Source organism: Heptranchias perlo, chromosome 15, assembly GCF_035084215.1.
Source record: "Heptranchias perlo isolate sHepPer1 chromosome 15, sHepPer1.hap1, whole genome shotgun sequence".
In the NCBI taxonomy this organism is placed as follows: Eukaryota; Metazoa; Chordata; class Chondrichthyes; order Hexanchiformes; family Hexanchidae; genus Heptranchias; species Heptranchias perlo.
The window spans coordinates 64,517,441-64,535,944 of record NC_090339.1 but is presented as its reverse complement, the minus strand read 5'-3'; the positions used below and the strand labels follow the sequence as shown (position 1 = coordinate 64,535,944).

Sequence of the window (18,504 nt, the reverse complement as noted above, 5' to 3'; positions counted from 1 at the left end):
GATTACAACCAATGCATCCACTATCTCTGTAGCCACTTCCTTTAAGACCCTCGGATGCAAGCCATCAGGTCCAGGGGACTTGTCAGCCTTTAGACCCATTAGTTTACCAAGTACTTTTTCTCTAGTGATAGTGATTGTTTTTAGTTCCTCCCTCCCCTTTGCCCCTTGATTTTCTACTATCAATGGTATGTTATTAGTGTCTTCTACTGTGAAGACAGATACAAAATATCTGTTCAATTCCTCTGCCATTTCCTTGTTTTCCATTATTATTTCCCCAGTCTTATCCTCTAAGGGACCAATGTTTACTTTAGCAACCCTCTTCCTTTTTATATACTTTAAAGCTTTTGCTGTCAGTTTTTATATTTCTTGCTAATTTATTTTCTCCCTCTTATTATTCTTTTAGTCATCCTTTGCTGGTTTTTAAAGTTTTCCCAATCTTCGGGCTTACCAGTAATCTTTGCCATGTTGTATGCTTTTTCTTGGTTAGCCGTGGCTCTCCAGACTGGCCCAGGCAACTTGGCTTCTGTTTGCAGTTTTTTTTTTACTTGCTGGAATTTTATTGACCTGAAGTTTGGAAACTGCTGTTCTTAGCGCTTTACCTCATTGGATAATGGGAACATTGATCTAAACTTTACATGTGGCCCCCGAGGCTCTGTGGGATGCACCCAATCGGCTCATAAAGATTAAAAAGCCTGGACACTCCAGACTAAATCCCCTCTTTCCTCCGTCATAACATGTGTTCCTATAATATTTTTGCGAATTCTTTTGTTCTTCCTCTACTTTTATTTCAAATTGTACTCTTTAAGGCAATTGTTGTCCATTCTCTTTGAGAATGGTATCCTTTTGTTCTATCGGTGAGTCATAAAGCTGTTTTTCCTATAAGACGACACTTGCAGGGAATCTTACTTGCTGTACTCAAGTCAGTTCGGGCCACGACCCCTGACTTAAAGTGCAACTTTAGCATCAGTGAGAAGTAGAAACTGGTTTGCACTAATGTGAAACTGTACTGTAAATGTACCATTGGACAATCTAACCAAATGAAGCAGAACAAACAAATCTTATTTGACAGTATATGAAAAATTAACTATTTTTCTGTTATATCCTGCTATCGTTTAAAATAACGCTTTAAATTTGTACTTTTATCTCTAGTTACAACCATGTGGACTCAGCCCCCCTCAATTGTGAGGGACCTCCGATGGAAATTCCTGCTGACGACAAGGAAAAGAAAATGAATATTGTATACACCTTTTCTGTTACATTTACTGTAAGTAACATAAGCGGCAATAATTTACTTTTTTCCTGTAGACCAACAGCCCAGTCTGGAGGAACGTACTTTACTTTTAATGCTTTGGGTTTGTCCATTTTACCCCAGTTGTCTGGATAAACAGTGTTGCTGTAAGTGGAGCCCACTGTAGTACATATCCTACCACTAGACACCCTGAGTGAGTTACGTTAAATCGAGCTGCTTCGAGTGGCAGAACTTGGTGCTGCAATATCGCAGTGACTTTGCAGACATTTATGTAGCAGCTGTACTGTAGCTTCAGTTGCTACAAGATGGTCTTGGCTTCAGAGCAATCAATGCAAGGTGCAGCTAAATCAAGGCCTGTTGACTAATTTGCATTGGGTGCAAGGTCACCTGGCAGTGGTAGTGTCATACCCCTTGAAGGCAGTATAATTTGCTGCTACCGCCTTGCACTGCCTCCAAAATTGTATGAAAACTGTTAAGTGCGGTATAACTACCACAGCACATTCTCTGTGGACCCAGAATTATAAGTACATTCTCAATAATTGATTTAAAAACCAATTATTTGATTTTGCTAATGGATGTAATGAGTAAATCTGGGAGCTGCAGTAAAAGATTCATGTACTTGATTGTTTCTTGTCACTGACAGCATAAAGCCAGTCCAAAACATTCAGCATTTATAGCCCTTAAATATACAGCTATCACAATCACTGCCAATTGTGTAGAATGTTACACTTTACCTTTTAGCTGAGGTATAACTCGAGTCCTCACTGCAGTTTTAAAGGGAAACTATGCCTAGTGTTTATCTTAGTAATTTACTATCAAATGAAATCCTTCACAATGCTCAGAATCGTGCGCCTTTGTGCAATGGAGAAGCCTACTGTAAAAGCACGGATTCGATGGGCCGAATGGCCTCTTTCTGTGCTGTAGCCTTTCTGAGATTCTATAAGTAGGCATGCCATTTCTCCTTTCGCGCAATGCATTTTAAGAAGAATGACTTAATTTGTAGCCAGTGTGTTCTGTATCGTATTTACACTGCAAAATTTTACACAACATTTTGCCACTTAGACCGACCCTTTTCTTTGAGCAGCGGGAAGTTTTGTGGTACAGTGACGCAGCTGATATTGAGTCTTGGTGCGCCATTCTTTCAGAATCCATTTCACAAAAGGGGAAGCTTTGCTGGCCTCTCGCTGATAATCTGGATTTCTACATTCCAGAGCAGAAGATTTGGCAGAGGATTTTGGTGTTTTTAGTATCGAAATTTAAAAAAACAATTCTCTTCAGAATCTGAGTTTCTTGTAGCCATGTTTTTGCTCCAGTCAAGAGCTATAAATGTGAAACTGCAGGAAGATTCCTTGTACTCATTATATATGTGTGCAATTAAACAGCATACTGAATTTCATCTCAACACAGTGCCACTAAATTTAATAAATAAAATAGTCGGACATTAACACTAAACACCTTTACTCCATTCTACGCTCTGGGTGAGGTATGTTAATATTTTAATTTAACAAAATTCCAGATGTGAAAGTTACATTTTTAATTGTTAAATGGATCAAAATAAATGTCCACTAATGTAGTTTAAATTGTGTTGTTAAATTTTATTGTGCAATGCCAAACCCCGCTCAGTACAAATATTTACCCGTAATGTCTCAAAAGAATCAATTGCTTGTTTTAATAAATATGAAATGATCTTTTTGTTCCTTCCACCAGGAAGATGACAAAATAAAGTGGGCTTCCAGATGGGATTACATTTTGGAATCCATGCCACACACGAATATTCAGTGGTTTAGGTATGCTTCTTCTTCACACAATTGTAAACTCTTATAAATTCCACGTGTAACGTGCTCCCCCAATTTATGGGAACGCTCGCTCACTTTATCATAAGGTTGAGATGAAATGGTCACCGTTCAGCTGCCTGTAAACATTGCGACTGAAATTCTTTGCATCTTGCTGTAATAGGAAAAATACAAAACTGTGCAGTTTCGCCTTTCGAGAACAGATCAGATCTTGTTTGTAGAAACGAGGGAGTTTTTGCCACACTGTTGCTGTGTCTTTAATCATCAATGCTGTTGCCTTAGGTTGCAGCAGTATGAGAGCAGTACAGCTATTGCACAGTTTTACTAATTGGGCTGTTACATACCAGTCGAGGCAAATGGTTAAGGCATTATCTCCAACATCCCTTCCCACTGAACCCTGGGCTCTCTCACGACTGAATTTGTCCACAATGTTTGTGAAAGTACATAAGATTTTTAAAGTACACAGAGCCAGTCTGGAGCCAGGAACTCCTGAGTTACACAAATGCAAGCTGGTGAATTCATGTAGGTCTGGAAATAAAAATGCTGTCATTGTGACCACCGTTTACCGGTTAGTTGCTGACAATTAAAGATGGGAACCAAGTCAGCTTTATATGGCGAACTTGGCAACCTGACACCCAAGTCAACAGTACCTGGAGAAATTGTTGATTGAGCCACCTAGCCTGGTGACTGAGTGGAACCTTCAGAGGTAGACCTGCCATTGACAGGTGACATTCTTCTCATTTGGCTCCAGATAACCCTACAAGGCAGCGCCTTACGAGTTGGGTATTGCTGCCTGGGCAAACAGCAGTGCTCGGTTCTGGTAAGCTGTGCGGTTTCATCTGGTTAAACTCCAGCCGTATCCCTGCATAAATATGAGGAGCCAACCCGTGCCTAAGCTCTCGACCAGTTTTAAGCAGGGTGTGTCCCTACTGGGTTAGTGAGCACTGTGTATTGGGCAAATGTAAACTCTGTAAATTTCAGGAAGAAAGGTGAATGTATGATACTATTGTAATCGTTAAATTTACTTATGCAGCAGAAACTTGACCGAAGGCAAGGAGAGGAATTGCATTGGTAACAATAGTCTTATATAAAATTATTGTTTGTTATATAAAGTTTGAGTCGATGAGTAGTAGTGGTGTCTCCGAGGTGCCATTTGCATAACACTGGTGCAGTGACAAAAATTGGCTACATTTACCTTCTTATCACTTGCCGTGTTGCATTACAGAGCTTTGCCTATTGCTGATCCTTGTTATTTTCTACTGGAGCTCGCGTTATAAATTCTGAGGTATCGACAATTGAAGGACTGCAGCAAGCCTGTTTTATTTGCATGGCACTGAACTGCATGTTCAAAAGCTGAGGTATAATGGGGATGCACTTCCAAAAGAAAATTTCCCATTGTCTTATCACCATGACGACGAGAATTAACGGTGATGACTCACTCTGTAAAAGAGTGCTGCTGTAAATGGGGATATTTGAGAAATGACCTGGCGGGTTTATTGCATGAAAATTAAGCTAAAATAGCGAAGCATATCATTTGCATTGTCAGTTTCCTGCTGTGTTGTCTCTATATAAAAGAAAAACTATGGTTAATTGAGCATGTGGTTTTATGTATAATTTTTCTTCAAAGCATTTCACTATGACTCACTACTATAGAAATAAAATATTTTATAACCCGTTGGGTGATGTAATTACTGAAGTGTGTTTCATGGTTGGTAACCAAATACCTCTGGTGAAGATTCAGAGTGAAATGTGGGTTTTCAAAACTACAGGGATTTGGAGACAATCAGCCAGTGACTCTTATGAATTAATATTTTGGTTCAATTTTTTTTTAAATTGTGAGAATCTATTGAGGAAATGAATTGAGAGCTATCTAAAACTTTCCAGTCTCCTTTTTGAGCTGCAGTGTTTTCTGCAAAGGTTTTGTTTATAAAGTTGAATCTAGGTTTTAGCTGTTGTCATTTTTAGGAGAACTATTCATTTTGGTAATTAAATATTCAAAACCAGTGTGATCCGGGTGGAGGGGGTGCGGTCACGAGTGGGTTACATTGCATCTTGAAAGTGCAGTGATCAATCCTGGCTGAATTTAACTTCATTTTTAATTACTACATATGTGCCTGAAAGTTGTGGTGATTTTGTTTGATGCAATAAATATTTATCAGTAAAGTGCAACGGTAAGGTCATGTACCTTGGCCATTACTGACATTCCATAAAGAATTTTGCAGCACAGAAAGTGTCTATTGTGTCTGTGCCAGCTCAGACTTATATGCTTAGTCCCATTGCCTTGCCCTTTTCCCCCATATCCTTTTTAACTTTTTTTCAAATATTTGTCAGTTTTCCTTTTAAAAGCTATTATTGGATTCTGCTTCCTCCACTGTTTCTGGTTGGGCATTACATACCCTAAAAATCCACCGCGTTAAAAAAAAAATCTAACTTCTCTTTGATGACAAACTTATGCCCCCTGGTTATAGACTCACTGACCAGTGGAATAGTGTTTCTCTATTTACCTGATCAAAACCTCAAATGATTTTGAATTCTTTCATCAAATTTGCTCTTAATTGTTTCTGCTCTAGTGAAAACAACCCCAATATTTCCAATCTCTCTCGTAACTAATCCCTCTTATCCCTGGTATTATCAGACTAGCAGACTTCTTCTGCACCCTCTTCATGGCCTTGACATTCTCCCGAAAGTAGGGTTCCCAAAATGGGATATAATATTGTAATGATGGCGTGACCTATTTGACCTTGCTGACCCCAGTTTGGTGAGTTTCTCTTGAATGCCAGCTTGATGATGTCCCTGCGTTTCACCCAAGTTCAGGAGGGTGGAGACCTGGCAGGACTAGTCCCATCAACAAGCAACTTTGTGGTAGTTGTGAATCGTTTTCCAGCTGAATAGTTTATTTTTTAAAAAAAGTACCTTTTCTGATTTTTGAAAGTTTTGGTCACAAACAAACAAAATAATCTGCAGGGCTTCTGTAAACCGAGCCAAGGAGGTAGTAGGTGTTTTGAACAGCAATACCTGAGAGATGGTATCAGGTAGCTGAACAATCACGGAAGAAGCTGCTGACTCTCCCAGAAGTGAGAGTTGATTATCTGGGGGAATGACGGGAGATTTTCATCACCGTAGTAATTACTCATAAGGAGAAGAAGCAAACGTGGAAGGCAGAGAGAGGATAAGGTTTTGCAGCGAGATGACCTGCACAAAAGGATACCTGAGGCCCTAGCTGACACAGTTGGTCCAGGTTCTGGCAGGAATCTAGAAATCTTTGAATCTGGAATTGCACCAAAAGATTGGAGAGAAGGGAACGTAGCACCCATCTTTTTAGGGGGACAAAAGGCAAAAGAAATGTTCTGGAAGTTACAGGCCTTTGAATCTAACATCTGTTCTGGGTAAAATGTTAGCGGTTGTCCTGAGGAAGGGTGTCATGAAACACCTAGAAGAATACAAACACATCAGCGCAAGTCAGCATAGTGTTATTTGGGGAGGGGGAGGGACAGCATGCTTGACAGAGCTGTTTGAATTCTTTGAGGAAGTACCTGAGCTTGTGGACATTATTTATCTACTTTAGATACATTGCTGCAGAGGAAGTTGATCCATAAGGCGAAAAAGCACAGAATAGGGGATTTATTGAAGGGGATGCACATCTGTTGTGGGTGGAGCTGCATCAAAGTGGTGGGAAGTGACAAGTGGGGTAACCCAAGGATCAGCATTGAGAACTTTGCTATTCACCTTGTATATCGATGATTTGGAAGTGGAGGTAGAAACAAAACTGAAAATTTGCTGACAACACCAAGATGCCGGGGAGGCAGTTGCTATCAAAGCTAGTGCTATCTGCAGTTTTAAGAAGGAATTGGGCAGGCATTTGGTTAACAAAGGCACTTGATTTAGGTAGTGAACTTAATATTCTGGTTTTGAACTGGCCAGATGACCAAAAATGATCTTTCCCTAAAATTGTGCTGTTGTTATGAAAGATCTGAGGAGGATTCATGAATAAAAATGGGTTTAGACAGAAATCGAAAGTTGGCTTGGGTCAGTTGGAGTTGATGGTATGTGAATTTAAAGGGTGGTTTTGGTTTATCCTTTTTATTTGATATGAATGGGATGTCGTAGCATCAGCTAACAGGAAATGAGTTATTGTTCCCCATTGTAATCATTTATAATTGAAACTCAGTGGGGGTAATTAAAACTTTGGGCGATATCGAATTATACACCACGTCTGATTTTTCCCTTCCATTGAAGGCAATGGAGGTGAAAATAAGGCTGAGCAATTAACGGGCGGCCAGTTCGATATCGGCCAATGTTAAAATTACCCCCAGTATATCCAAAATGGGTCTTTGCATTTTGTTGAGGCAGCACAGCTGGAATTTTTAAGACTTAATTTTTAAAAGGCTAATTTGAAATACTTAGTACATTAGTTACTCCCTTTAAGCAGTAAGGCTAGCAGATGTCTGGTACAGGTATTTGAGGTTTTAAAAAAAAAAATTTCTCTCCCTTTTCTTTCTCAGTATCATGAATTCCCTTGTGATTGTCCTCTTCTTATCTGGGATGGTGGCGATGATTATGCTTCGGACTCTTCACAAGGATATAGCTAGATACAATCAGATTGACTCCGCTGTAAGTACCATTGTCGAATGTGTATTTGAATGGTAGCGGTACTTTGTCTTGAGTGCTGTTGTGTGTTTGTTTTATACGGAAGTCACTGCAACCTAATGAAGATATGCTCGTCCTTTTGCAATGCTTAACCTCTGCTCCAGTTGATGGCTCGTCTGATTTGTTTCTCATTAACCTGGGTTCCTTAAGACTCAGTCCTCTCTCCCATTCTCTTCTTGCTTACCTGTAGTCCATGTTCCTCTGACTTGTTCCAAGTTGGAAATATCCTGTGTTGCATGCTGTTCCTCTCACTGTATTAAAACCAACAATCATTGCAGTCTTCTGCTGCAACTTGTTCCTTTTCTAGGACATAAAAACAGTGGAACTCCTTACTTCGATTAATCTTTCCTTCCTCCTACAACTTGCAGGCTATTGAGGCCCAAGCTTGGTGTCCCCTACTCCCTGATTTGCTGGGGTTCCACACTGGGACTTGGCCCTTCACTTTGCTTTCTCAATAGTTAAAAACTCTTTCAATTACATCAATTTATGTGTACATTAGGAAAATTAACTATTGCTATTAAAATGATTTTCTACTTTTTCTTGGTAGCTGAGTGTTTTTGCACTATAGCATTTAGTATCCATGTAAGGTAGCTTCTGCTTTGCACCAGTGCTGAAATTGTAGTGTAAACCTGGAGTCTGGGTCTGACCAGAGACTGATGCAAAACAGAGTGCATCACTCTGAAGACTATCTCATGCTGAATTCTGGTTTGGCCAGGATTCCAGATTTACTCTACAACTTTAACATTGGTGCAAAATGGAAACTACTTTGTAGCAACAGCAAAGTTGTAATGTTAATGTACCCTCACGTTACATTTGTGCACTAATGCACTAGTTTTAAGGTGGTAATTTTCACTTAATATTTTTTCTCCTTCCCACAATACTGGTATGTCTTATCCATACTTTTTGTTTGTACAGGAGGATGCTCAGGAAGAGTTTGGTTGGAAGCTGGTGCATGGAGATGTCTTCAGGCCTCCCAGGAAGGGAATGCTTTTATCTGTTTTCCTTGGTCAAGGAACACAGATCTTCATAATGATGTTTATCACTCTTTGTAAGTATTTGATACCAAGAACAAATGCAAAACTCTGTATAACTCAAGATTTCTAACCTTGCTTTAGTGTTTTAGCCTTTGAATGTTTCTGAGCTAGTTTGTGAAAACAGCAACACGGATTGCATGTATTTAGTGCCTTTAACATAGTGCCTCAAGGCACTTCACGGGAGAGAAATGGATGCTGAGCGATAGAAGGGCAGGAGCTAAGATGACTAAAGGCACGGTCAGAGAGAGCAGTTTTAAGTGGGTTTTCAAAGGTGGGAAGACAAGTAACAAGGTGGAGGTGTTTAGGGAGAGTAGGGCTGAGACGGCTGAAGGCTTTGTCATCTCTAGTGGAGGGAGAAGCAGCACTGTTTGGCAAGGTGAGGGGCGAGTGGGACTTGATTTTTTTATTCGTTCATGGGATGTGGGCGTCGCTGGCAAGGCCAGCATTTATTGCCCATCCCTAATTGCCCTTGAGAAGGTGGTAATGAGCCGCCTTCTTGAACCGCTGCAGTCCGTGTGGTGAAGGATCTCCCACAGTGCTGTTAGGAAGGGAGTTCCAGGATTTTGACCCAGCGACGATGAAGGAACGGCGATATATATGTTGATAGTGGAATTTATGTAACTTGCAGCTTTGGAGACGAGGAGGGGTGGGGGGAGGAGGAGAGCGTAGTGGAGGTGTCAGAGGGTTCCAGTGGGAGGTGGTAATGTTGGAGGTGGGTGATATTGCAAAGGCAAGTGGCCTTCAGTGATGTATAGGATCTCAGGTTTGAAGCTCAGCTCAGGGTTGAACAGGGCACATGGGTAAATCCCCTTGTGTGTAATCTAAAGATATGAGAGTAGAATATTTTTTAAAGCTGTGGCTAATGTCAGTCAGACTTGTACCTTCTTGTAAAATAAAACAAAAAATCCTGGAAACAACAGGTGAGGTAATACCTGTGGCGGGGACAGGGGAGTTAATTTTACAGGTGGGGGCCCTTTGTGTTCTCTGCAGGTGCTGCCTGACCCATTTGAGTTCCCAGCATTTTCTGCTTTTATTTGTTTTCCTGAAACAGCGTCTGCTGTTTTTTGCTTTTTGTACTTTTTGGTGTCAGTTGTAAACTCCTTGCTCTGTTAATATTTCACAGTCACATTGCAATTGCAGAGTGAGCAGATTGCAATATGCAAAAGCTGTGATTGGTTTTTTTTCTTCATTTTTAAGATGTAGAACAGAAAATGTAGCAATGGAGAATAGAAAATCCATATGGAGAAAATTAATTTCATACAAAGGTCAGGATTATTGTTTGTCTGCAGTCTTTGGGCTGAATGTGTATGAAGTGATACTTTTTCAAAGAAAAAAGTCAAATATTCCTTCCTCACATCTTTTAGAATCCATGAATTGTATAGAAATACACCCTTACTGCACTGAGGAGCTGCTGCTTTTAATTGAGGAAAGGGGACCTGGAAAAGTCGAGCTTTGTGGTAGTTTGCTGTACATACTGAGGCATTTCTTTTCTTTTGTCCCCGCTGTATAGTCCTCGCATGCCTTGGGTTCCTTTCACCTGCCAACCGAGGAGCGCTGATGACCTGTGCTGTTGTTCTGTGGGTCCTGCTAGGAACGCCTGCAGGATATGTTTCTGCTAGAATGTATAAGAGTAAGTAGTTTTATGTGGTAAACTATATCTGGGGCCTGTTGAATCGATCACATTGCTGGTGATGATCGAAAAGATGTTATTAACCCAAAGTCGCTGCAATCAATAAATTGACATGCGATATTGCATGTGACCTCAGACCCTGCAGCGTACGAACCCTTGTGCATTGTGCTGCCATGTATATTGGTACCAGATTTCCTGCATGAGCATAGAATGTGTTTTTGTCGAGAGGTTTGTTTCCTTCATTTGGATTTATTCCGTCAGTGACTATGTTCTGAAACCTGGTTCCGCTATGAGGGGAAATGGAAGAGATAAAATAAGTAAAGAAATTTCTCCTGCCCCCTTCCCGCATTCTCTTAGTGATGATCTAAATTGATGACCCCTCATCACTGACTGCTCAACCAGGGGAAATAGTCTTTCCCTCCTCACCCGATCAAAACCCTCCATAATTTAAAAAAAAACTCTCACCGTATCACCTCTTGCCCTTCTTTGCTTCAGTGGGCGAGTCCCAGTGTCTCAAGTCTCCCCTCAATAACTGTAATTTCCATTCCTAGTATACTGAGTTTTGCCTCCCATATATCTTGTTTTTTACTTTGAAGAAAATGGGAAGTAGCTCTTCTACCTAAAGTTCACCAGAAGAAAAGTTCTAATAATGACAACTCTGCTGTAGTGAATAAGGTAAATGGTTTGAACAAAAACAAATTGGAACACGGTCACGAGAGATTTCAGGTTTATTTGGAAGACACTTTTTTTTGTTAATGCACTGACCATAAAACTGAAACTTGTATAATAAAGTGCAGATGCATGAGGTCTCCATTCACAGCCCTTTTCCTAGTAAAATAAAAATCGACGTGTCGTATTGCTGTGCTTTATAGCTTCTGTCTGAGGGCTACAGGAGCATTTTTGCAACAAAATAAGAAAAGCTTCACTTGATTTTTGTGATATACCAAGGGTAAGTCAGTAAAACAAACCTGGAAAATCATTGGGGTTCCTGACCCTTTTGACATAAACACACCTTTAGAAGAGCCATTGTCGTCCTTGCTAATTAGCTTGACTAAGTTAATGACGGTACTTGGGTTAGAACTTCGTTTAGCAAACGATCACTACGCATATAGGCAAACAAGTTGTCTCTGTGTAGCGATTGTTATGAATTGAGAACTGTTCTGTGGGTCCCTATGTTTCTCTGTCTACGTTAGTACTGCTTTGGGCATTGACTGAAAGAAAGGAGGCCCCGTGCACCCCAAAACTAGCAGAAGTCAAGATCGACAAGAAGTATGTTTTGAAAGTTGGGAAGGATGTTCAGCACTCTCTGGATCACTAGACCAACAAAGTTTTACTCCATAATCTATACTAGTATTTTGGTTAATTGTTGTGTTCTTTCCATAGCATTTGGAGGTGAGAAATGGAAGACCAATGTTCTTTTGACTTCATTTCTGTGTCCTGGGTTAGTACTTGTCATCTTATTTCCGTGGTTTGTTATAGAATCTTACGGTACTGAAGGAGGCCATTCGGCCTGCACAGACAGGGTGGGCCGAATGGCGGCCTCCTGTGCTGTAACTTTCCATGATTCTAATCTGTGCTTGACTGTAGTATTTTTTATGCACATATTTTGCATGAATTAATGCTGTCATTTTATATAAGTATAAAGGGAGATTGGTATGATTTCCTGAAACAGCAATGTAGGGCAATAAATACCTGATCAAAGTGCAGAATTGTGATGTCTACCATAAATCTTCCTCTTATTTGGATTCCTTACTCAAATATAGAAATTCATCTGACTTGAATTTCAGTTATTAATCATTGAAGAATCCCTTGTGTAAACATGTACTTGTACTTGTTTACATTCAGAAAGAGCTAAGTTAGATCCACAGTATGTAACATTAAGGATGTATTTACATAAGTGGTGCCAGTCCGAGACCGCGAGCTGCATTTCATGGTCCAGCCTGGATACATCCGTGGGCAGAGATGTCTTGATGGTTAGAAATTGAAGCTTGGGGTTTGCCCACTTGTGTCCTTGCCAGCTGGCAATTCCTCCCTCCCCCCCCCCCCCCCCCCCCCCAAAACCCCCATTTCATTTTCATGGACAAGACCACCTCAAGCTGGGAAGTGTGTAAGTGGATAACCCTGGTTTGGATGTGTAGATGGTACGGAGGGGAGTGTCCCTAAACAGAAATTAGTGATGGGTGGGTTTGTAAATGCTTGGGTCCAACAGCTTTACACGGCAAGTTTAGCACTTTGACTGCGCAACACTCTTTCCTTCATGGATTCTCTCACTGCTTAGCACCAATCCTAAACCCGCACCTTTTGTTACACATTTGCCCAAAACAAATTGTGACTGCAACCACGCTACTCTTCCATTAGTGTAAATTGGTTCTTAAATTGCATAACACCTCATTTACTTAAAGCAGAAGGAAAGTACTTCTCCTCCCCCTTTCTATAGAAGAAAATAACAGTCTTACCGTAGATTTCTAACATCTTTTTAAATGTCAAAGAAAATAAGGTTTGATTATCATTTTCTTCTATAAAACAAGAAGTGCTTTTAGGTTTTTTCCCCCCCATAAACACTAACCTCATCCAGCCTACTGTGCCATTAGTGTAAATTAGTCTTTTCATATAGCAGTGTTAAAAAAACAAGATAATTATAAATCAAATAGTACACAATGAAGTGTTTGATTGGATGTTTATTCCACTCATTGACATGTTTGCTCAAGAGTTAGGCTCTCATCCAATCTTGTGGAATAAAAATTCAGCAATAACAACTTGCATTTCTATAGCGTTTTAACACAGAAAAATATCGCAAAGGAGAGTGTCAGGTTGAGGGTTTAGGAGTGTGTCTGGCTGAGTGGTAGAGGGTTTGAGAGAGACAAAACGAGCGGTAGAGGGTTGGAGAGAGACAGAACGAGCGGTAGAGGGTTGAGGAGAGACTGAACGAGCGGGACGGAATGAGGGGTAGAAGGTTTAGGAGAGAGTCTGGCTGAATGGTGAAGATTTTAGGAGAGTTGGTGGAAAGCAGAGTCAAAGGGGTAGGTTTTGAGGTTTTTAAAGGTCAAGCAAGGAACTCGCAGCCAGGCAGATTTAGGGAGGGAGTTGCAGAGGGAGGGACCATGACTGTTGAAAGCTCTGCCACCAAGTGAGGAGCACCTGCAGGGGGATACACAGGAACCCACGAATGGCAGAACGTAGGGCATGGACTAGGGTCTAGGGCTGGAGGAAGTTGCGGAGGTACGGTGGGGAAGGCTTTGTAAATAAAGTCAGAAATTTTAAATTTGGTGCATGTCCACCGGGTCCCTGCCTTCCATCAGCAAGGTCAGGGTGACTCTGATCTTGTGCGAGAATGAACATGGGCACTGGAGCTAGGGAGGAGTCCGAGGGGCTGGCGAGGGGGCAATCAAGTAATCGTCTTGAAGTAAAGGGTGCTTAAAGTATGAATGTCTTTTGCCCTTCACTTTCTTAATGAAATAGAAGAGCTGTCCAGTATGGGCAGAGGGTATTTTTGTGTTAATCATGGTGTTCGGTACACTGAACCGCACAATGCATTGTTGACCATCAAATACTCACCATAGTCTTTTGATTAAAGTCTGCCTGGTGTAACTGCAGTTCAGTAAGTGAATCTAGTTGCAGACTTAATCTCAGTTTACGTTTGTCAGAGTATATTTTAAAATACATTGAGATAATCAACATAATTTATAGCTTATTTAATGTATGATCGCTGTTTAAAAACTATACGCTGACTCATTTAAACCCATTTTTATTTTGCTTTTTATGACAAATGCCCCATTGTTTGATTCTAAAATGAGCCTTCCTATGGAATAAAACTATTTGGATCATGTTGCAAGGCTGCAACCCAACCGAGAATTAGGGCGAAATGAAGTCGGGAGGGAGGAGGCTCGTATAGAGCATAAACCTTGGCATAGACCTGTTGGGCCGAATGGCCTGTTTCTGTGCTGTAGACTCAATGTAACTCTATGACGTCCTGAACTGCAGGGGGAAAGTTTGTGAATGTAATGGGAGTCCTGAGATTCCTTCCAGTTCAACTGTTGAATATTCAACGTAGTACTTACTGGTGTGGAGACCTTCCTGGGTCTGCTGCCTGCCTTGATGGTCTTTTGAAGGTGATTGTGATTGTTGTATCACCTGAGGTCACACAGAACATCAACGACAGACCCTAGATTATACCCTGTCCTGTGACGGGGGGACCGATGCTCACAGGAATGTTCAAATGGCAATCTTTTAACTAATATTGCACTCGTATCGTGGGGTTTTTAGAAAGAAACATTCCTTCAAATTGCAGGCTCTGCCTCTCCCTCTTGTTCTGTCTTTCCAGTTAAATGTAAGGAATCTTCAACACCAGGTTATAGTCCAACAATTTTATTTTAAAATCACAAGCTTTTGGAGATTATCCCCTTCGTCAGGTGAGTGAGTGAATAAGAGGTTCTCAAATCGCATATCTTATATTAGGCTGGGACACCATCACACCAATCAAAAGGTGCCGTTGGTGTTCAGACAGGTTAGCCACGGAAAACAGTAGGTCCCAGTATGCTGAATACACATTGTGTCAAATTATACAGAGAGAAAGAGACCCAAAAGGCAGAGAGAGAGAATATTAAAAACAGATAACTTTTTTTTCCCCTTGCTGGTGGGGTTACGTGTAGCGTGACATGAACCCAAGATCCTGGTTGAGGCCGTCCTCATGGGTGCGGAACTTGGCTATCAATTTCTGCTCGTCAATTTTGCGTTGTCGTGTGTCTCGAAGGCCGCCTTGGAGAACGCTTACCTCAAGACACACAAATCTCCATCAAAGACGGGCACCTCAGCACCTCACTCTACCGCAAGCCCACGGACAACCTCACGATGCTCCACTTTTCCAGCTTCCACCCCAACCACGTCAAAGAGGCCATCCCCTATGGACAGGCCCTACGAATACACAGGATCTGCTCAGACGAGGAGGAACGCGATGGACACCTACAGACGCTGAAAGACGCCCTCGTAAGAACGGGATATGACGCTCGACTTGTCGATCGACAGTTCCGACGGGCCACAGCGAAGAATCGCATAGACCTCCTCAGAAGACAAACACGGGACACAACCAACAGAGTACCCTTCGTCGTCCAGTACTTCCCTGGAGCGGAGAAACTACGCCATGTTCTCCGCAGCCTTCAACATGTCATCGATGACGACGAACACCTCGCTAAGGCCATCCCCACACCTCCACTACTCGCCTTCAAACAGCCACCCAACCTCAAACAGACCATCGTTCGCAGCAAATTACCCAGCTTTCAGGAGAACAGCGTCCACGACACCACGCAACCCTGCCACGGCAACCTCTGCAAGACATGCCAGATCATCGACACGGATACCACCATCACACGAGAGGACACCACCCACCAGGTACATGGTTCATACTCCTGTGACTCGGCCAACATTGTCTACCTCATACGTTGCAGGAAAGGATGCCCCGGAACATGGTACATTGGCGAGACCATGCAGACGCTGCGACAACGGATGAACGGACACCGCGCAACAATCGCCAGACAGGAGGGTTCCCTCCCAGTCGGGGAACACTTTAGCAGTCAAGGACATTCAGCCACCGATCTTCGGGTCAGCGTTCCCCAAGGTGGCCTTCGAGATACACGACAACGCAAAATCGTCGAGCAAAAATTGATAGCCAAGTTCCGCACCCATGAGGACGGCCTCAACCGGGATCTTGGGTTCATGTCACGCTACACGTAACCCCACCAGCAAGGGGAAAAAAAAGTTATCTGTTTTTAATATTCTCTCTCTCTCTCTGCCTTTTGGGTCTCTTTCTCTCTGTCTGTGTAATTTGACACAATGTGTATTCAGCATACTGGGACCTACTGTTTTCCGTGGCTAACCTGTCTGAACACCAACGACACCTTTTGGTGTGATGGTGTCCCAGCCTAATATAAGATATGCGATTTGAGAACCTCTTATTCACTCGCTCACCTGACGAAGGGGATAATCTCCGAAAGCTTGTGATTTTAAAATAAAATTGTTGGACTATAACCTGGTGTTGTAAGATTCCTTACATTTGTCCACCCCAGTCCATCACCAGCATCTCCACATCCTTTCCAGTTAAATGAACATTAACAGCACTGTAAAGTGGAATCTGAATGAGTTTAAAATTTGTAAACATTTTGTTTTTGGCCTCTCCATAGTACATGCTTAATTCGACGAATGTGCTCTCCTGGATTAATTTGGCTTACTCGCTGCAGTCTTAGTGAATGTAAAAGCACTATAAATAGAATTGTGAAGTCGTTGATGTTTTTTTAGCCAAGTATAGTTAGAGTGACTAATGGAATCCTGCTGTTACATTATATTTAAGCGTAATAACGTTACTTTCATTCACAGAATTGTCTTCATTGATTTCTTTATCACAAACCTCATCCTTTGGGTTGAAGGATCATCTGCTGCCATTCCCTTTGGTACACTAGTAGCGATTTTGGCAATGTGGTTTGGAATTTCAGTGCCGCTAACTTTTGTTGGTGCTTATTTTGGATTTAAGAAAAGGGTGAGTTTCACAAAATGGTTACTGCTCATAGACTTGTAAACTGAAAAGTCGATTTGCTGTGTGTGCACGTAGATGCAAAACCGTGGAAAAATAAATTCTTTCTGGGACGAGTTAAAGCAAAAAAACCCAAAACAGTGTTTTTAGATGGGCCAGGTTAACAGGACAAGGATCAGGTTTGTGAGGGGCAAATTTTGAACAGGCATCGGGCAGTGTTACCTTACACATAGGGTGATCAACAGCAGGAGTAGGTTACTGGGGCCAGGATACTGGACTATCAAAAAAAATGCTTAGGTGCCGTAACAGAAGAATGAGATCAAATGGGTTGAAGGGCAGTTTTCATCCAAACCTACCTTGTGAATCAAGTCTGTTCATTTTAATTTTTGCTGCAAACAGTAAATAAAATGTCCAAAACTTAAATGATAAGAACAGAAGAACATAAGAAATAGGAGCAGGGATAGGCCATGCTGCCCCTTGAGCCTGCACCGCCATTCAGTCAGATCATGGCTGATCTTCGACCTCAACTCCACTTTCCTGCCTGTTCCCCTTATCCCTTGATTCCCCTAGAGTCCAAAAATCTGTCCATCTCTGCCTTGAATATATTCAATGATTCAGCATCCACAGCCCTCTGCGGTAGAGAATTCCAAAGATTCACAACCCTCTGTGTGAAGAAATTCCTCCTCATCTCAGTCTTGAATGGCCGACCCCTTACCCTGCGACTATGCCTCCTAGTTCTAGACACTATAGCCAGGGGAAACAATCTCTCCGCATCTACCCTGTCAAGCCCCCTAATAATCTTATGTTTCAATGAGATCACCTTTCATTCTTCTAAACTCCAGAAAGAATAGGCCCATTCTACTCAACTTCTCATAGGACAACCCTGTCATATCAGGAATTAATCTAGTGAACCTTCGTTGTACTGCCTCCAAGGCAAGTATATCCTTCCTTAGATAAGGAGGCCAAAACTGCAGTACTCCAGATGAGGTCTGACTAAAGCCCAGTACAACTGCAGTGAGACTTCCTTACCCCAACCCTCTTGCAATAAAGGCCAACATGCCATTTGCTTTTCTAATTGCCTGCTGTACCTGCATACTAACTTTGTGTTCCTTGTACAAGGACACCCAAGTCTCTGTAGACCAACATTTAATAGCTTTTCACCATTTAAAAAATATTCTGTTTTTCTATTCTTCCTACCAAAGTGAATAACCTCACATTTCCCCACATTATAGTCCATCTGCCACCTTCTTGCCCACTCACTTAATCTGTCTGTTTCCCTTTGCAGGCTCTTTGTGTCCTCCTCACAGCTTACTTTCCCACCTAGCTTTATATCGTCAGCAAACTTGGATACATTACACTCGGTCCCTTCATCTAAGTCATTAATATAGATTGCAAATAGCTGAGGCCCAAGCACTGATCCTTGCAGCACCCCACTAGTTACAGCCTGCCAACCTGAGAATGACCCATTTATCCCTACTCTGTTTTCTGTCCTTTAACCAATCCTCTATCCATGCTAATATATTACCTCCAACCCCATGAGCCCTTACCTTGTGTAACAATCTTTTATGTGGCACCTTAGCAAATGCCTTTTTAAAAATCCAAATATACTACATCCACTGGTTCCCCTATAT

General features: G+C 41.7%; 1 protein-coding gene across 1 annotated transcript in view; it reads left to right on the top strand.

Annotated features, from left to right (window-relative positions):
• Positions 1 to 18,504, top strand: part of LOC137333149 (transmembrane 9 superfamily member 2-like) — a 96,675-nt gene that overhangs the window by 47,264 nt on the left and 30,907 nt on the right. The window contains exons 7-13 of the mRNA XM_067997330.1: positions 1,150 to 1,264; positions 2,957 to 3,036; positions 7,545 to 7,653; positions 8,605 to 8,737; positions 10,234 to 10,353; positions 11,737 to 11,794; positions 16,720 to 16,879. Coding sequence (XP_067853431.1) covers positions 1,150 to 1,264; positions 2,957 to 3,036; positions 7,545 to 7,653; positions 8,605 to 8,737; positions 10,234 to 10,353; positions 11,737 to 11,794; positions 16,720 to 16,879 — 775 coding nt within the window. The remainder of the gene's footprint in view (positions 1 to 1,149; positions 1,265 to 2,956; positions 3,037 to 7,544; positions 7,654 to 8,604; positions 8,738 to 10,233; positions 10,354 to 11,736; positions 11,795 to 16,719; positions 16,880 to 18,504) is intronic.